Source organism: Perca fluviatilis, chromosome 6 (assembly GCF_010015445.1).
Source record: "Perca fluviatilis chromosome 6, GENO_Pfluv_1.0, whole genome shotgun sequence".
Taxonomy (NCBI): Eukaryota; Metazoa; Chordata; class Actinopteri; order Perciformes; family Percidae; genus Perca; species Perca fluviatilis.
In genome coordinates this window covers 26,197,240-26,217,228 of record NC_053117.1, presented here as the reverse complement: position 1 = coordinate 26,217,228, position 19,989 = coordinate 26,197,240, and the positions used below count along the sequence as shown (strand labels likewise).

At 39.7% G+C, this 19,989-nt stretch overlaps 1 protein-coding gene across 2 annotated transcripts in view; it reads right to left on the bottom strand.

Moving 5' to 3' along the window:
- kcnip3b (Kv channel interacting protein 3b, calsenilin) overlaps positions 1-19,989 on the bottom strand; it is a 48,237-nt gene extending 28,248 nt beyond the window's left edge. For both annotated transcript variants that reach the window (XM_039802416.1, XM_039802417.1), the window contains exons 1-2: positions 19,878-19,989; positions 4,484-4,658 (exon numbers count right to left, since the gene is read on the bottom strand). In XM_039802416.1, the coding sequence (XP_039658350.1) occupies positions 4,484-4,658; positions 19,878-19,883 (181 nt within the window). In that variant the 5' untranslated portion in view covers positions 19,884-19,989. The remainder of the gene's footprint in view (positions 1-4,483; positions 4,659-19,877) is intronic.

Below are 19,989 nucleotides of genomic sequence, written 5' to 3'. Positions count from 1 at the left end.
TCCCAGACGGCAGCTAGCAGCTAAGAGGGTAGGTGAATTTAAACAATGGCTAAGTTGCTAAACGCATCTTGTTGTCATGTAAGGGCCCTGTTCATGTTGTACAGACATTTTAATTGCATTTTGTGTCTGTTAAGAGGCACAAAGACACTCTTTATCTTATGCCCCCATAACTGCCGTTTTAGCTGAGTGGGAGCTCTCGGCATTAGCTGCAGCAGCTCCGTGTTGCTAGCACCGATTCGGCTCGTTTTTTTTTGCTATCGACAGTACTCATATACATATATCGATCAAGATTAATGTAAAAATTGCCCGGAGTTCTCCTTTAACTAAACCTATGGAAAAATAAAAAATGATATCAGGGCTGTAGCATCTCCCTAAAGACTAGCCCCCAGGAAAGATTTCTGAATACATTATTATTTTAATAACTGTTAAATTATACTTCTTTTGTCAATTTATATAAATTTATATCTATAAATGATGGTATTTCACTGCAAGGATTATAAGTCTGGAGGAGGAATTCAAAAATCCTTTCTTCTGCTCCCTAAAATCACATTGAAAGCGTTCTGATGGACTATCATAAACCGCTACGTTCCCAGTAGTTTGACCGTGGACTTCACTTTCTTGCACGTCATTCTCCCTCTTTCTCTCTCTAATCTCTCTAGCACCACTTTCCAATAAAAGCATTACATGCCACCAAATGAAAAAAAGTCACATTTAAAGATAGTGACTTTAAATATGATCAAAATTATCCTTAAAATATAAAAAATACATATAGGGTAATTTGTATATAGTTAAGGAATGTAAAATCCTCTAGTCATTAAACCCTCAAAACAACAGCCAGGACTTCTGTGTTCTCAGCTTTGCACATAATACAATTTTGATAATAAAAATAATTATTAGTTGCCTAGGAGGTCCAAATAACACCCATATATGGCCTGACCTGCACACTTCTCTTTCTGTTAACATCAGCAACCTCTCTGCCCATTTCATTCTCCACAAACCCTCAGCTGTAGTGCTTCATGTCAAGGTGTCTATCAAACTGGGCTCACTGTCGCCTGCTCTCCACATCTAAACTAAACCACAGTAACAGCTTCCACCACATCTCCACTTCTGTGCTGCTATTTTTAGCTGCTGGCCATTACCGAGGTGAGGGGTTGCCCACCGATAATACTGAATCTCTCTTCCCTCGACACCGCTGGGATGAAATAGATCCCATCACAGCCCTGATTTTCTTTCTCTGTCTGTCAGGTGTTTTTTTTACTCACTGTGCTCCTGTTTCACAGAAAGAGCTCTTTCAACAATCTTGCAACCAATAGCAAAAAAAAAACACCTGAATGATAATCTGAATTTGATAAAGACTGATTATATGTGTTAAAGGGGTGCTATGCAGTTTGGGCCATTTCTTCGCTTTTTGCTCGCTCGTTTCTCTATAGAGTTCCCCCTACAGCTTCGGAATAGATATTTGGCAGCTCCTATGTTTACTTGTGTCTGAGCCCTCACTCGGTCAGTCTGCCGATTCCTCTTTCTCTGTTCCTCCGTGAAGCAATTCATTACATAGCGAGACCTGATATCACGCGATACTTCCTGATGCTGAGGTCGGCGGCTCGCCGGCCAAAAGTTGCAAGGGTGGTTTTTCCGCTCACAGGCGCTAGGGGGAAGTTGGTGAGACGACCAGCATTCAACCCGAACAAAAAGTCATATAACCATTCCAATGACTCCGAAGCTGTTCAGTTAAGGTAAATTAAGCTAAAAAAACTGCATAGTTCCCCTTTAAAATGTGTCAGTATACACTTGCAGCCTTTTAATTGGACTAACACTCAGTAGTGGAATGTAACTAAGTACATTTACTCAACTATTGTACTCAAGTACAAATTCAAGGTACTTGGTTTCTTGAGTATTTCCATTTTATGCAACTTTATACTTCTACATCTCAGAAGCAAATAATGTACTTTTTACCCCACTACATTTGTTTGACAGCTTTAGTTACTTTACAGATTATAAAGCAGGGCTGTTTATTTGACGCCATGAAAAGTAGTAGTTTTTAGAGATACATCACAGGACAGCGACGCTACATATGATGATCTCACAGAATATGTTGCTTTGGATGAAAAGTATATAAGGAGTTAAACATCTATAGCAGTAAAATGCAACATGCACATTAATGCAGCAGTAATATTAATCCTAAAAAAATCATATATATTAGTAAAACACTGACAGGGGCCATTTTTCTGCAAAATGACTACTTTTACTTTGGCTGATAATACTTACATACTTTTACTTAAGTAAGATTTTAAATTCAGGACTTTTACTTGCAGTGGAGTATTTTCAGAGCGTGGTATAGTACTTTTACTTACTTCTTCCACCACTGCTAACAGTAAGGAGATGTAAATCTGATTGGGAATCTTTAAGAAGTAAAATTGTCTAAGTGTAACCAACAACGACTGAACCTGCAGCCAAAACATTTCTCTCAGCATCACCATCATTTTCAGCCTAAAGGAACTTGATCTGAACAGCTTGCAGTAGTGTTTCCAGAGAGTAAAAAAACGTTTAAACTTTCAAAAATGTAAGCAGCTGTCTCTTGCTGCCACTTGGGAATGCCAAAGTGCCAAGTTTCTTGGTGACGCTGGGAGGAAAAACATGATGGCAGGATTGTGTGATAAACCACAAGGGCAGGTCTAATACGACTGGATCTAGCTCTCACATTTCAGTGACCTACTAGAGTACCATTACATGGTACATTGAGGCTGAGCAGGCCTTTGAAGATGGGTCACAATCACACACATCCGCCTTATTTGGTTTAATTAAAACTCTCTGGAGCCTGAGGTCATGTTTGCTTTTTAATGATGTGGCATTTATTTAAACCTCAAACTGTTTTTAGTCTGTTTTTTGTTTTTAACAAAATCAGCTTCAAGAAAGTTAGGAAGATAATAAAAAATCCAGAACAGGAAAATAGGAGGCAGGGATGAAAGCAAGAAGTAGCGAACAACATGAGGAGGTTGAAAAGGAAAAGGGAAGGCCAAGAAGGGACACCAACTCATAAGTAATGAAATGGAGTAAATGGAGACAGGTAGGTAGTTTGGAAAAGGCAGTGGCAGTGGCAGGTAAGGATGAGAAGAAGTAGGGAAGGAAACAATGAGTTATAGGGAAGGAAAAGCAGAGGAGCAAGTGGAGACAAGTAGGTAGTGAGGAAAGGAAAGAGACAGGGAAGGACAGGGAGTACTAGGGAGGGAATCAAGGAGTTAGTAAAGGAAAAGAGGGGGCAGGGAAGGACAAGAAAAAGTAGAAAGGACACAAGGAGGTCATGAAGTGCAGTAGGAAGATGGGACTTCTGAAGTGATGAAATCAGTTAAAAAGGTGGAGGACATTTGACATTTACTGATGTGTTTTATATAAAACTATTAAAGCTGTTTTGTGTCATAAGTGATAACTCATCAGTCAAAATATGAGAAGAGGCTGTAATAAAAGTTGGTGATAACTGCGGCCTCTGTGGACTGAACTATGACTTTATATCAGCATGGAACAACGCTGAGAGCTTTGAAGATATATGTACAATTTCATTCAAAAACACTTCATACATCTCCCTGCAGACAAGAGATTAAATGTGCATGAATACAAATGGACCACTGGGTGGAGCACTGAGACTAAGTAGATCAACAAACCAGGACTGGAGCCCAGTCCAAACAACGTACTGGAAGAGAAGGGAAAACATTCAGGAAGTCCTGATTAGTCTTTTAGTGCTTATGAGAGGCAGAAATTATCAGGCAGTTGAAAAGAGACCCAGAGGAAGGTAGAATGTGTATCAGAGTATGTCAGGTCTATGTCGAGAGAATATTAAAGCTATAGTGCATAGTTTCTGTCTCCCCCATGAGGTATTTTAAGTAATGACAACAACACTGTCAGCGCACCCACATGACACAAGTCTTCCATGATCGCGCACAATCCCCCACCCCTCCTCCACACAGTTCCTTGTAGCCAAGGAGGACACGGGGGATTAAAAAGAACATGATGGACTTTTCAGAAGAAGTCATTATCTTCACTGAGCTTCTGCGAGTGAAAGTCGTCGGACTACACCATTTTCTAAACATAGCCATACTGAGAAATACAGAGAGAGTTTTGTGGAGCTGAAAGTCTTAATTAGCTTTGTATAAACTCATTTGGCAATGGCTTGAATGTAACTGACTTTCATTATTTAAAAAGAGTTACGCACTAAAGCTTTAAAGGTGAACCAAGGCTGTAGAGACATTTGATAAATGAGCGTATGCAACTAAATGATCTCTACCTGACCCTGAGGTCACCTGCCAGGCACAATGAGTCATGAGTCGTGCCCACAGGGACCTCAGGAGGCCAGCAGAGGTCTATTCTGTCAATTCAGCGATCAATTCAAACACTTAGTCACACTTGTTGTGCATTCACCACATTGTGCATCTCACCAACATGTCAATCTCCCCTCTCTCTCTCTCTCTCTCTCTCTCTCTCTCTCTCTCACCTTTGTCCTGTGGCTGTGTACTGGCGATAATCCATTTAACCAGGCAACACTTCATCAGAGCTTTCCGAGAGAACCGCGGCTTCTGCCACTTCCCAGAATCCTTCATTCTGCCCGGCGCAGGTTCGACGCCGTTGGCATCTCCCAGCAGGCTACCATCGACCACCTTGCCATCCGCCTGGAGGGAGGGTAAGGACGGGGGAGGAGGGAGTGAGAAAGAGCATTCAGGTCGATATGGAAATGAAACAAACCAGGCTGAGATCTTTAATTTAAACATGAGTATGCGTGTGCCTGGAAAATATGATTAGCCTCTGATCTGGAGGTGTTTCAGGAACACTTTAAAGAGGTTCAACACGAGTTCAGTTCAGCACATATTATGAGACTTTGAGTTTTTTTTAAGTTTGTGTCCAAATCTACAGTCTGCTAGCTTCACTTTCTAAATGGACAATTTATCAGAGACTTTTTAACTGAAAAAGTTGCCTGCTGATAAGAGCAGTGAGAGTAAACCAAAATAGTAAAGTTTTGGGCTAGAAAACAAGAACAATGAGCTGAAAGACGCTAAAACACTCCAAACACCGTTAGCTGAAAATAGGTGAGGGGAACTGCAGAGTTGGGAGAAAATTATCTGTGGGTTTGTCGAGAGCTAGAATAATTACAGTGGAATCTCTCTTTCAGTCTTGCCCCCCCACATCTCAGCCTGACCTCCCTCCTCCGTCATCCCAGCTTCCAGCTAGTCCTCCCTGCTCTCAGCTGTGAGTCACTGTCACTCACCATATGGTCTTGAAAATGTTTTAATAAGGATGGCTTACAACAGTTTGGCTGCAAATACAGCAGCTCACAACAATCCACTGACACTTAGCGTATACAGGTAAAAGGATGAGTTTTTTTTTTTTTTTTTTGGAAAAAAAAAAGGCCCCCCCTGGGGGGGGGGGGGTTTTTTTTAAACCCCCCCCCTTTTGAATTCTTTCCTTCAGGTTTAATTTCAGCTAACTAAAAGATTGTTTCTGTTAATTTTCATATTCGGCTCCAATTTATCAATGTGATTCTTACTATGCAGGACCAATCCCCCTCAAGCTCATTCATATGCATAATTTATCCTCTTTCATCAGTGACGATAAACTTGACATCAACATTTTTTGCTCTAATATATTTTGCAATTTCTTTTCCTGCATATCTTGGCATCCTTTCAGTTTCTACTACAGCAAACACTGATTTGATCTGATGTGTTCTGATTTAACATCTATTCCTAAATTTTCAAAAGGCTTTATTAAGCTGCTCCTGGAAAACACACACACAGCCATACATATGTACACTGGAGCAAGTGTGGGGAGGAAGATGAAAGACAAAACAAACATTAGCTGTGTTTACTCTGTGGGGAAGAGACAGAAAGCAAAAGGATGACAGTGGGAAAAGAGGGGGAGAAAGGGAGAGAGATGAGAGGAGGGAGCCCACACACACACACACACACTGAGGATTTTAAATGGCTATTTGATCCTATGAGAGTCTGACCATGCAAATCCCTTACTTTAAGGTAATGAGAGAGAATGAGGAAGGGAAAATACAAAGAAAGAGAGAGAGAGAGAGAGAGAGTAAAAGAAAAAGATGGTCTGCTTGTGTTCCTGGAAGAACTGCAGTAAATTATCATAATGAATACTGGCCTATCTGAGAAGAAGAGCAAAGGACAGGGGATGGAGGAAGGAAAGACGGAGGAGAAGACAATATTAAAGCACTTTGCTGGGGAATACATTCACAAGGCTACTTCTGTGCATCTTCCACATGAAGCGATGGATTAAAGGAGCTAAAGATGAGAGAGGAAAAAGCAGTGAAGAAGGAGGAAGACTACGAGGAGTGAGCATCTGCATAGATACACACAAACACACACAGAGTCAATCTGGCTCATATCCTAATGACAACAAACTGAAATGGAAAGAAGTTGACAGAAATCATTTCCATTCATCTCGACATCATTTATTCACAGATCAACGGTGGCACAGCAGAGAGTATTATGAAAAAAGGCTCAGCTGTGATTCGCTTCTACGGAGAAGTAAATTAGAAAGAAAGAATTGTTTTCAAATGTGGCTTTTTAGTAGGTCACAAATTGGAAAGAGGAGGCTGTGAGACAAACAGATGCAGACAGACGCAGGGTAAAAACAAGAAAATTCAACGCTACTTTAGTTGTTTATGGACCGCTGGACACAAAGGCATACTCACAATCTGAAGGGACTCACACAGTTTCAAATAGTATGTTTTATCTTATGTTTCCCTTAACGCTTCAGCTAGCTTTGTCCTGGGGCAGCACTACCCTCTTTTAACATCTGCACCACACGCATGCACGCACGCACGCACGCGCACGCGCACACACACACACACACACACACACACACAAAAAGTACACATTGCTATGCTCTGTCATAAATTATTAAATATCAGTCGCTGTGTTGTTGGTTTAAGGAATGTTGGTTTACATGAAGCGTAAACTCTGGCCTCATTACGTTTGATTGTTAGACTATTTAACACCTCATCATACATGTTCTTTTTTTTTTAAAGCAGTATTAATTGATTTTTGGCCACTTGTGTTCAACAGCACAACACTGACAAATTATCACCATGGAAAAGTTGTTGTGCTAGCAAACAGTTGACAATTTACACATCTAAGAAACACATCTACATTATCATTAATTTGGAGTCTTGTTTCTGGCCACCTGGCGGATGTAAGTTGTTCAATGTTCACTCTCTTTTAGTTCTGTTTGTGTTCTCCACCAACTTCTGAGGGAAATATCTGGCTCTTTAGCTGTTAAATGCTCTACAACGTTCACCAGCTTGTCTGCCGTTTGAGGACTGAATATGTAGTATACCGGTACATGGGGTTTTTAGTCTTCCTGCTCCTGTACCTGAAAACAACTCTACAGTATAAGAGTGGGAAATGTGATATCCAAAGCAATGACCTAAAAGATGCTAAAAATCTACACTACATATAAAAAAATATGAATAATGAATGCAGCTTTAAATATACTGAATGTTTGAAACAATTAGTTTTTTCTTTCATTACAGAATGCTTTATAGTAATGTGTAAACACTTTGTTTTTCTTATATCCTCAACAAAGTGGGATTGAGGAGATGGGAACATCGATGGAGTTAGACAAGGATGAGGTAGAGTGATGGAAAGGGAATAGATGCAGAGAGCGAGAGATGGAGTCTTTAATGTCATATTAGCGGATGTTTCCATTAATAAATTATAAGTGATTAACTTCCTACTTGGCCACAGCAGAGATCCAGCATGTTTTGCTATAATGTCTTAGCTCACAGTTGAGTTTTTCTCAGCATGACTCAAACTCAGCCAGCAGAACTTCATTTGTTCTGCCTGACTGCTTCTTCAAGGTCAAATAGGCTTTAAAAAACGCCCCTCCAGGGAAAATCCTGGAGTCAAAGAGAATGTAAAAAAACTGAACCAGTTATGGTTATGGTTTCTCATAACATTTTAAACTTGTAGAGATGTGTGGTTAATAGGTATCTAGACCTATTAACCACATCCATGGATTTTTAGAACAAGTCTTCTGGTTAGGTTTTGGAACCAAAAAAGACTTGGGTAGGATAGGAAAACCATGTGGTTTGGGTTAAAATCACAGCTTTGGTAAGGTGAGGGGACTTTCGTCATCATGGTTATGGTTATTGTGGTCATAGTTGAAAGAAACCAACGTTGACTGTTGGTTGGAAACGGGAAAATAAAGAGGGATCTCCCACAGCAAAAACCAAAGTCTGCTGGAGGGCTTTATGAATGTAAACATATGAGGTTATTGGGCATTTGATAAAACAACTGATGCTGTTGTTTTTCTTGGGAGGACAGTCTCTTTTTTTATATGCTGACAGAAATGTATAAGTAGCATTGAGTATAGGCAAGGCAAGGCAAGGCAAGGCAGCTTTATTTGTATAGCACATTTCAGCAACAGGGCAATTCAAAGTGCTTTACATAAAACATTAAAGAGCAGTTAGAAAACAATTTTAAACAATTTTAAAACATTAATAAACAAATTAAAACAAGAATAAAATTGATAGTGCAGTATAAGAATAAAAGTTACAGTGCAGTATAAGAAATTAAAGTTAATAAAATCGATTATTTAAAGAAAAGCAACATCAAAAAGATAGGTCTTTAGCTTAGATTTAAAAAATGAGAAGTTACAGCGCGGACCTGCAGGTTTCTGGGAGTTTGTTCCAGATATGTGGAGCATAAAAACTGAACGCTGCTTCCCCCTGTTTAGTTCTGACTCTGGGGACAACAAGTAGACCTGTCCCAGACGACCTGAGAGGTCTGGGTGGGTCATAGTGTAGTAGCAGATCAGAAATGTATTTTGGCCCTAAACCGTTTAGTGATTTATAAACCAGTAAAAGTATTTTGAAATCAATTCTTTGAGGCACTGGAAGCCAGTGTAAAGACTTCAGTACTGGAGTGATGTTATCCACTTTCCTGGTTTTAGTGAGGACTTGAGCAGCAGCGTTCTGAATCAGTATAGATAAACCATTGTACCAAAGGCTGATACTGAATGTTTGGTCAGATTGTAGTCTACTTTAGTCCTTGACCAGATAGTTCAGAATTTATTAAATAAAAATTTTGCCAACTTTAGACCATATTTCCTTGTATGGCTGCTTGTGATCAGACAACATGTTGTTAACATATTTATATTTATCAAAGTAAGATATTGGGGAAAAAATAAGGTTTTAGTATTGGTACCGAAACTCAAGTATTGTATTTGCACTGGTATCAAAAAAATGGACTTAGGTTGTAGACAAACTTATGTTTATTGTTGAGGGTTTGGTAGTATTTTATCGAATATAAATCAAATATTTAATCTGATTATCAAAATCCCAATCCCTTTAATCTAATCTAATATTTTCAGTGTTATAACAGTTTTAAGAAAATTAATATTTAACAACTAAAATTGAAAGATTGAAATTCTAAAAACTATTAACTCAGGTTTTGCCAGATATTACATTTTTGCTTTTTAATTAAAAGACTACCTGAATGTTTTGTACATTGTTCTCAGTGAATACATAAAGAGAAAGGAGATACAAATTCACAGATTTGTTCGAATGTTAGCTTAATGGATCAGAGCATTTATTGGAACCGGATCCATAATGAAGTTATCTATTGAAACCCAGCATTGCTAATTATTTAGACACAACAGCCAAGCTTTGCCAAGAGAATTGGTTGTTTACTGTCTAGCCTATGAATTCAGAGAAGGGAATATCACACTCTTTCTTTTATTGTCCTAACGAGCTATTTCCTAGGATATTTATATTCTATCCTTGTAAGTACAGAAATACCAAACTAACGTGAACTTGTGAGACCACAGACACATCCAACACATCTACAGATTAGAATTCTGAGCAGACAGACACAAGCGCACAGACTACAAATACACTGAGATCCAAATGCACACACAGAAACACACACAAATACGCTTTCCTTTACATCTCTCACACATACGTACAACCGCCCACATACCCACACTGCAGCTCAGTGATACTGCATACAGAAGTTTACAGTAAAAGACCCTCAGAACTGGCAACACAACAAAAGGTTCAATTAAGTTTGCTAAACCCCTCCCCGAACACTGACTGTCCAATCACAGCTTAGCAACCATAACAGGGCACAACATGTGCGTGAAGCTTTGGATTTCTACACCTGAATTGAAGCCGTCTGCATGATGTGGCTGTATAGTACGAGGGATACATGTATAAAGGGTTTGGAGGGTGGTGTCTTGTCCAGCCTTTCCAAAGCCAAAAACACAAGAGCAGATTATGTACAGAGGCCCGTTCCAGAAAGCAGGTTTAGTGAAAACTCTGAGTTGGTTAACCCTGAGATGAGGGAAACTCTGGGTTTTCCGTTCCAGAAAGAGAGGTAACTTAACCTCAGAGTCAGTTACTATGGTAACCGAGTCTGTGAACCTAACCTGGTCGGGAGCAGGTTTTCTTCAAGAAACCTCGAGTTTCTCTCAGTCTCCTCCCGCTGAGAGGGAGGAGACTGAGAGAAATAGGGGGAAAAAACTTGAGTTTCTCTCAGTCTCCTCCCTCTCAGAGGGGAGGAGAAACTCATTTCCTCATTCATTCATTCAGTCTGTATCAGGCGCATTTGAATGCAGTTTTATCTGCATGAATAAAAAAACGTATTGGTTTATATTTCGCAGATTATAAAAAGTTTTTTTCTCAAACATGTCACGTCCTTTTGTCGACGATCCCATTGATGAAAAAACTGTATTAATTCACAGAGAGTTTACGTCGGTATTGAGTCCCGACTATAGATGTAGGCTATTTTCATTTCCACATAACCGATTTGAGAGGTATTTTTTATCACATTCCATTAGATATGTAGATACCTTATCCGTCCTCATATCACTAACATCAACCATCGTGGACAGGCTTTAACATCCCAGCAGATTCTTTGTATCGCATTACTTTTTTTGCAAACAGCAGTTTTCTTAACAACAGTATAGCGGATCATACTGTAATCGTAGGCTAAGCCACTGTATGCAGAGCAATCAGAAAAGTGTGACTCGATCTGAAACATAGCCTATTTTAAACTTTTTTGTAGTGTTCCCTGGACAGTAGAGCTATTAAAAAGAAATACATCATTATACATTATAGTTCTGTTAATGATCATGGTGCTGCAGCCTCAGAATGGGATTAGTATAGTTTACTTTTTCGCCCGCAGGATTGCACCTAAATGAAATTATAGGTGTAGGCCTAATACAATTCCAGTTTTCACCAGTAGCCTAATATTATAAGTTAACTGTGATTAAATATGAAATTAATACACTGTGAATGTGTACGCATTGACTCGAGCAGCAATTTTCTCCCACACCAATTCTCTCTCTTTTGCAGCAGCAGCCGCTGTCTTGCTTTTTTAACGAAATATATGTTCAAACTCGCTGTTTGTGCGCATGAGTATTTCCGCCGACCCATTTGTTTGTGGTTGTTACCATGGTGAATCGTAGAATCATGGCTCCATTCATACTGCCTTTTGTGCGTAACCCTGAGTGAACATACTCCGAGTTGATTGAACCAACTCATATCAGCTGTTCTGGAACCGAAAACTCAGAGTTTCCCATCTCAGGTTAAATCAACTCAGACATCAGGGTTAGACTCAGAGTTTGTTAAACCTCCTACCTGGAACGGACCCCTGTTCTCTACTCCTTTGTTGTGCTGGCTGGCAGCAGACTGTGTTGTCCAGAGTATACAGTATGTTGATCGGCCTCTGCCTGACCGTGGCAGGCTTGCCTTTGTTTTTGTTTTTTCTTCAACTACTGTTGAGCAGTGTTGCACATTCTGTATTCAGTTAGTTAACAACAATGGTTACGCTCTGATTTCTAGGGACGTAACGAAAGTAACAATCATAAGCAACAATCATTAGCACGTCCTGCTAACTAGCTTACTACCTAACGTTACAGTAGCCAAGCATTACTTCCAATAGTTTTGCTAACATTAGCAGCTCCAGCCTGCCCTTTATTTATTTGCCTTTAAAGGGGTGCTAGAATGCAAAACCGATTTTACCTTGTCATAGTTGAATAATGACAGTTTGGTGGGTAAATAGGACATACATAGAACCTCAAAATCCCAATGACACCTCTTTCCTCTGCAAATTTCACAATTTGAAACTGCCTCTGAAAACGGGCGAATCTCAACGAGCCGTCTAGTTGACGTCAACTCGGCGGCTCCTCCTCATTTGGCTCTAGTCTCTCTCTTTGTCACACCCCAACATTTGCATAGGCTACACCACTGACCTGAGATCAGGTAGTCTTCTGAATCTAGCTAGGTCGCGCTGATCTCTGCTATTCCATTACAAAATTCACTTCTGAAACTTTTTTATGCGAGAAATCAACTATGTAAAGCTCAAATATGGGCCATTTACGAAAATGTATGGCTAATTTTTGCAAATTTTGTCCGACTGTGTGTCGGAGTTCAGCGGCCGGTGCTGCTTGGGATGCATAAGGGCCAATAAAATATAAACCAACCAGGACATTTTCAGCCCAACCAATGTTACATACCCCATTAGGAGACCTTAAGGAACAGTGTGAAATACCCTATATAATCATTCTATCACCCCTTTAATACGAAGAAGTTTGCAAGCTAATAAGCAGCCAAGCCGAGTGCTCCGATTACCACTTGAAACCACTGTTGCCTTTACTTTCCACCTCTTCTCTAGCTCCTCCCTAAACCCTTGGTATTTTTCAAGCTTCTCATGTACCTTCTTCTTGATATTACTGTCGCTTGGGATTGCTACGTCTATCACAACTACCTTTTTCTGCTGTTTTTTCGACCACCACAATGTCCGGTTAGCCATCACCATTTTATCAGTCTGGATCTAGAAGTCCCACAGGATCTTAGCTCTGTCATTTCTTCCCACCTTTGGATGTGCCTCCTAGCCTGACATTGGCAGGGCTCAATCCGAGGGGCAGGATAAACGATTGTCTTTCAAATTCCATCCGCACACAATAGGATAGCGCTACAACCAACCAGAGCAACGCTAGTTGATAGATTAAACTTTTGCCGTATCCGAACACATCTTCCTTTTTTAAGAATGACTTAATGAGAGTGACGTTATTTGTTCTTTTCTCAAAGAAAAGCTTAACTTCAAGTCTTCCGGAGTTGCGGCCAAACCCGATTCGAAAGACCACTGTTCGCCAGCAGCAGCCTTCTTTTTTGTTTTCAAGTAACAGGGAATTCACGCAAAACCGTCGCAACTCTGCCATCATTATGTTAAGCCCGCCCACCGACTCTATAAACGATGTGTGGTAGTGTGGCCTGACTAGAGTTTGGTTTTTCTAGCTCGCAAGCCAACGGAGAGTTGCTAGACGACTCTGGCTGCAAATTACATTTGCTGCCGCTAGGGTGCGTCTAGATTTCTAGGCTAGGTGCCTCCCACTTTGACCTTGGGACTTCATGCTTGGCACAGATGTTCCTGTACACTTTGCCAGCCACTTGGTTATGGCGTTCTAGGTATGCTGTGGAATTACAATTTACAATGACACATGCACCCACGAGCACACACGCACACGTGAACGTGCACGCGCACACTCACACACAACGGAAAACAACATTTAATCAGCCGTTCATATAAACATTTATTGTTTCTCTTCACCGTGGATGTCAGCACAAATTTGTCCTCCATCCCTCCATCTCCTCACCCCTTCATTGCTTCCAATTTAGTCACCCTCCTCTCTCTCCATAATGTCACCTGTCACAAGGCTACTCTCAAGGTGAAGCAGAAATACCAACTGGGATTTAAACATAAGGGAGGTAGACTCAGTGGAGGAGCGTGCTGACAAGGGCTGACAGCACAAAGGGAGATACAGTAAATACTTTATAAAAAACCCTTGCACATAAAATCCCACCACCCGGGATTTCCTGCAGAAGAGCCCAGAGCTAGATTGTCTCAAATTTCGCAGCATGAGAGCAACACCCACAGTCACTGGGAGTTAGCTCATTTTATTGGCATTGTGTGTTGACATTTAAATGGAGATTTGTTCCAAAGTAAAGTGGAATAAAGTGATACTGTGATCTATGAAATGATAGGCAGTACAAAAAAGTGGATATGTGCATTTACCAGGCAGCGAAGGACTAACATAAAAATGGTATATGTTGTTCTATGAGAAACGTTTTGGAGCTTGACCCATACTGAGAATTAAAAGTTAGGATATATCTGCCTCTGCTGCTTCAATTATGTCCATTTCTTTTTGTTCTGTCTTGTGAGTCCCAGAAGTTACATTTATGTGCCACTAATTTGCAACTATCAGATATGAATTGAAAGAATTAGTGCTGTTTTTATCTCACTAATAAAGGCAGGAATCTCTGTGAGTAAGTGAGTAACCAGTTAATGGTTATCGGTTATCACATGAAGCCCGCTGTTGTAGGGATGTAAACAGATCCATCAATCTATCTATCTATCAATCGATCAATAGCAGTGGTAAATCTCTTTTTCTTAAATTTTCTGTCTCTTTTTAACTAAACAACTGTTACATAAGGAAGTACAATCTGTTCCTGGCCTTTTGTTATACAAATCATTTTCCTTGTAATGTCATTTGTATTAATAAAAAAGAAAAAAAACTCAACAAGAAAAAACAGAAAACAGAGTAAAGCTGAAGCAAAAAACAAGTTGAGTCACTCGACAACAGAAAAACAGCTTCACAGATGGTAGTTAGAGCACCAGACTGATGAACTTTTGGACCTTCTGTTTTCGGTTTGTTACATACAATAACCAGCAGAACTGTAAATTTCACTCAGAGTTGATAGAAAAACATCAATATTACTGCATATGTTCTTAAGATATGGTTGTGCGACTCTTTACATGAAGCCTGCAGCAAGAAAATATGTGAGCAGACTGATGGTCTAGAGTTGCTATTTGTGTCCTGACTGCTTGAGCCTCTCAGTATGGCTGTCAGTGTGAATCAATTTGACTGTGGGAGGATGACATAGCCATATGGCCCGTATGCTGTTAGTGTGTGTGTGTGTGTGTGTGTGTGTGTGAGAGAGAGAGAGAGAGAGAGAGAGAGAGAGAGAGAACAATATTATATTGATGTGTGAGCTTTCATGTGGAGAAAGAATTAATACTCTAGGGAGCAATAGAGGAGCAATGTTTCAGTTATCAGCTCCTCCTCCTCTTTCTAACACACACACACACACACACACACACACACACACACACACACACACACACACACAAAAAAACCATCAATGTGTTAATCCAAATGTATGCCTGACGCAATGGGTTAACAAAAGTAGGTAACACGGTTGTATCGTATGTGATCAGACCCTATCCTGCTTTAAATTATATATAACTGGCTGCTATGCTTTAACGATGTACTTATGTAACTGGAGTTTTATCCACGTAACTTTTACAGTATTTTGCATAGCCTAATCTCATTACTGAATTGGAGACTACACCTGTGCAATAGTCAATACAATGTTTATGTTCATTCATTCACTGAGTAACTCCTCTGTCTCACAATTATTTTGAAGTCCACCAGTTTGTGGCTCTCAGCCTCAAGCCCATTTGTTCCTACAGAAAATTTACATTTTTAAAACAGTTTTACAAATATACACAGTACTTTCATTTTTACTGCACTGTAGTTTTTAGCAGATGTTAAACAGGAGTAAATGTTTAATTTGTGAGGGACTGTTTTTAGCAGAACGTTGTATAGACTCAAAATAAAGTGCCAATGTTCATTACAATGAAGGAACATGTCACCCAGTGCAACAATGTGGCTCATTGATGTGTTTTCAGTAGCCTAGTTATTAGAAATAAATACAGCTCAATGGCACAGAGGATAACGATATATCAGGCTTTGACTACACAGACAAAACTTGTTAGTCAGGTCAATTCATTGTTGTTTTGGTCTATGTTAATTGACAATATAAAACAAATATGGAATATCAGATTAATCCTTTAATGCAAGTAGAAGCAGAAGAAAGGTGGAATTGGGATCACTAAATTAAGTAAATTCAAGACTTTACCACTGAGCCTTTTTCAAACAGATTAAAAATGTCATAGATAATATTGTTGTTACATATAAGAAAACGTTAGGATGTTAGGACCCTGATTTCACTGAAAATTACTCAGAATGAGAGAACAACAAACTGTATTGATCAAATTTGTTCTGCAAAAAATAAACTGAAATGAGTCACACACTGAAACATCAGGATCCCAAATGCCTCACAGCGTGATTTAATTCAAACACCTGCACGTCAATATTCAGAGAGAGAGAGAGAGAGAGAGAGAAAGAGAAAAAACTAAACTGCAGTTGGCCTGCGGCAGGTGTCAAACTGCAGTTAATAATGGCTGTCTAATACTTATGTGTAACATTCTTCCAACTGAAACTGTTCATGTTGAATTTTACTTATGTTTAGCATTTATATACATTGACTGGGAGAGAAAGGTGGTTTTAAAATCCAAAATAAATTTTAGAGCTGAAACAAGCAACAGAAAATTAATCTATAACTATTGAAGTAAATTTTTTAACCCTTGTGTGGTCCTTCGGGTCACTGGGACCCGAAGGACCACACAAGGGTTAAAGCAAAAATGACAATCATTGCTTAGTTCTTGCTTCTCAAATGTGAGGTTTTGCTGCTTGTCCTAGTCTTTTGTGATATTACATTTAAAACAAGCAATTTAAAGACATCATCTTGGATTTTAGGATATTATATTGAGTATTTTTCTGTCAAAAGTGAATGTTTTCTGATTGTCTTGTTCTTCTGTACAGGCCAACTAAAAATCTAAATAACAAAATAAGACATTAAAATGTCAGCACCTGCTCTGTGCACATGTGATGAACATTTTTCGCAATTTGCTGACTGTGACGATCCCTGCTGTGTCTGGCTGTTCACCTGTCTGTGTCTCTGCAGGAGCACGTCAGAGTAACCTGGAACACCTGAGTGTACCCAGGCTATTTAAGCCTGTTCTCCCTAGTTTTGTTGGTTTCCTTTTTGCTTTGTTTGTGTAGTTTAGTTTATCTTTATGCTTTGCTTGCATTGTTCACTCACACGCACACACACACACACACACACACACACACACACACACACACACACACACACACACACACACACACACACATATAATCCCTTATGCACACTTACACCACTGACAATACTGACAACCACACTCCACTCCTTTTATTTCCTTAATTCCTTCTAATTCGGTTTGATTTGAGTTAATAAAGTGCATTTTTGGTTCAACTTTATCATGGTGTGGCTCCTCTTTGTCACAAACAATTGATTGATTAATCGAGAAAACAGTGTGTAGATTAATCGATAATGAAAACAATTGTTTGATTAAAAATGAATAAGCCATGACCAGCAAGCACATGTAACATGATGAATGAAAGATATACAATACAAACAAACAAATAGAAAAACACGTGCACCTGCATGCAAAAAAAAGCTTCCACACACTGAAGCCTGCGGACCTCAGCTCTCTACCTGATTATATTGACTGATGGATCGATTTACTGACTGTCAGATTGACTCATTGTGTGATTGATGATGAGCCTCACTATTCACAGAGAAGCTCTGCATCCAACCACAATCTCACTACTGAGAGCTCTGTGTGTGTGTGTGTGTGTGTGTGTGTGTGTGTGTGTGTGTGTGTGTGTGTGTGTGTGTGTGTGTGTGTGTGTTTTATGAGATCATACAGTTTTGATGTTTCTTCTGATAGTTTTCTTATGTTTTGCATCTGTGCACAAACAAACAAATGAGATCAAACAAAGTACAGACATGTTGCAGCTTCCAGTGTGCATAGAAGAGCTGCCATCCTTCCTAAAAAAAGGGGGCTTTATTTGCAGTAACAGGTTTTCACTGTTTTCCAGCCCTCGTGAGAAACATTCATAGAGGAGAAAACTCAAACAGATCATCCAGGGAGCATTAATGAGCATTGCAAGGTGTTAGAAGTCACTTCAGGGAGGCTGAGCTTTCACTTTACTTTACAATGCATTACCCCGGCTGCTTGTTGCTGAGGACTCATCTGCAAAATTGTATCTTTAGCCAGGGGAAGATTAGCAGAGGCAGAATGACACAATCTCCACCATATTCGTAGAATTGAGGATCTAAGGCAGACTGTGCAGATTGTAAACCAGATTTAAAGTGTGTAAGTGTGTGTGTGTGTGTGTGGGGGTTGGGTCTAGTGGGGCTTCAGCCTCAAATGTTTTTTTAAAGCCCCGAATCTTTTAGGTTTTTAAAGTACCTTCAACTGTTCTATGCTACTACTACTAATAATAATACTCCTACACTACTACTATGCTACACCCTAAATACATCTCATATAATTGAGTAAATGTTCTTTTGTTTGCCTAAAATTGAATTCATAGTATTGAAGACCAAATTTACTTTGCATTCTTGGGAATCCTTTATTTGCAATTAGAGCATCCCAGATTGTTAAGGGATGGATTCAAATGTAACATTTATTGTGTGAACTCTACTCCAGCATAGTATAACAGAAATAAGTCCCAAAAAAGTCCCATACGACCATAAAGGTTGTTTATTTTTACCCTCTAATAAGACCCACAGGAGCGTTTCACAAATTACAGCTAACAAGAGTCCTAATATCTAAACCAGAGAACGTAACGCTTCATGATTTTAAAGTAACATTATGAAACGGTCGCAGTTTGGTAATGTTTAGGGACAAAAACTATGTGGTTATGTTTAGAAAAAAATCGTGGACTGGCTTAAAATCATCTGTTATGTTACTTAACTTCTGGTTACGCATGTGATGCAGAAAGTGACGTAATTCTGTTTGTTCTGTCAAGTTAAAAATAAAACTGTCCGTTTACTTTTATTTTCAAATGGGAATCAAATGCCGGTCTCCTGGGTGAAAGTCCTGTGTTTGTTTGACCCATCCACCATCTCAACCTGGCTCCTTATGCAGAATTTGGTGCTCTTAGACTGTCGCCTTACTTCCTGCTTTACTCCTGTAATCATTACGGGAGGCCACTAGGGCACCACCACGATAAACATAAATAAGAGTGGTGATTGCAGCTTGAACAAATCACTTATGGGAGTGTTTTTTGGGGGAGGACAGTCTTAACAAAAAGGGGTTTGAAGATTGTAATGCTGTTCACGCCAAATTCCTAACCTAGCCCTGTTATGTAGGCCTGACATAAAAATAGTAACATCAGACAATTCTTGCCTCAGTCATCCTCAACATTGGTTGTGTTCTCGTTTCAGAATGATGAAGACAGTTGTTGAACAATAAAATACAAAATAGAATGTAGGCAGGATGGTTGTTTTTGGCAACTATGCTGTTTTTCCTAAATGATGTACCTACAGATTTTAGGCATTCTATTATCAATTGGCTTGAAAAAGTAAAGCATATAGCTGCCGTAAATAGGAAAGAAATCTCCCAGAGTGACCAGACCCCCCCTAGGTTTGGGCTGAGCCCCGAATGTTTACAACGTCTGGTTCCACCCCTGATTTGAAGTCACACATAAATCACTTAGAGCCACACGAGGTCTAGCCTATCTTAATCACACACACTAAAAAATGTCACGGATAAACCACACATGCTAAAAACTGACGGAGTGAGAGGGAAGAGAAGTCCCGGTGGAAAAAGAAGACGTGAAGCCGAGTGACACTTGCTGGAAGCCGTCTAGGCTATGCGTCTCTCCTCCACAGCTTCCAGCAGCAGGGATGCAATTACATAACTTCACTCCGAAACTCAGCTTTCGGCAAAAGTGGGAGCAAATGAGCCGCTGAGGTAAATATCAATTTCGCCAACAACTAGCTTGTTGAACTGATGCATTTAACTTAAGACGCGTTTTTGCTTTTTCCACATGGAAAAAAAAAACAATCATCATTTCAACCTTTCGTCTTGTCGTACGCCGGATAATATTAAAAAAGATCATGTGTCTCTTACCTGCATGTTTTCTTGTGTTGTAGGCTAACGGGTGTTTTCTGCCCGAAGGTGTGCGTCCTCTCTGCGCGGACCCTCAATCTCCGACTGCCGCTCCACTGGATGCGAAGGAATG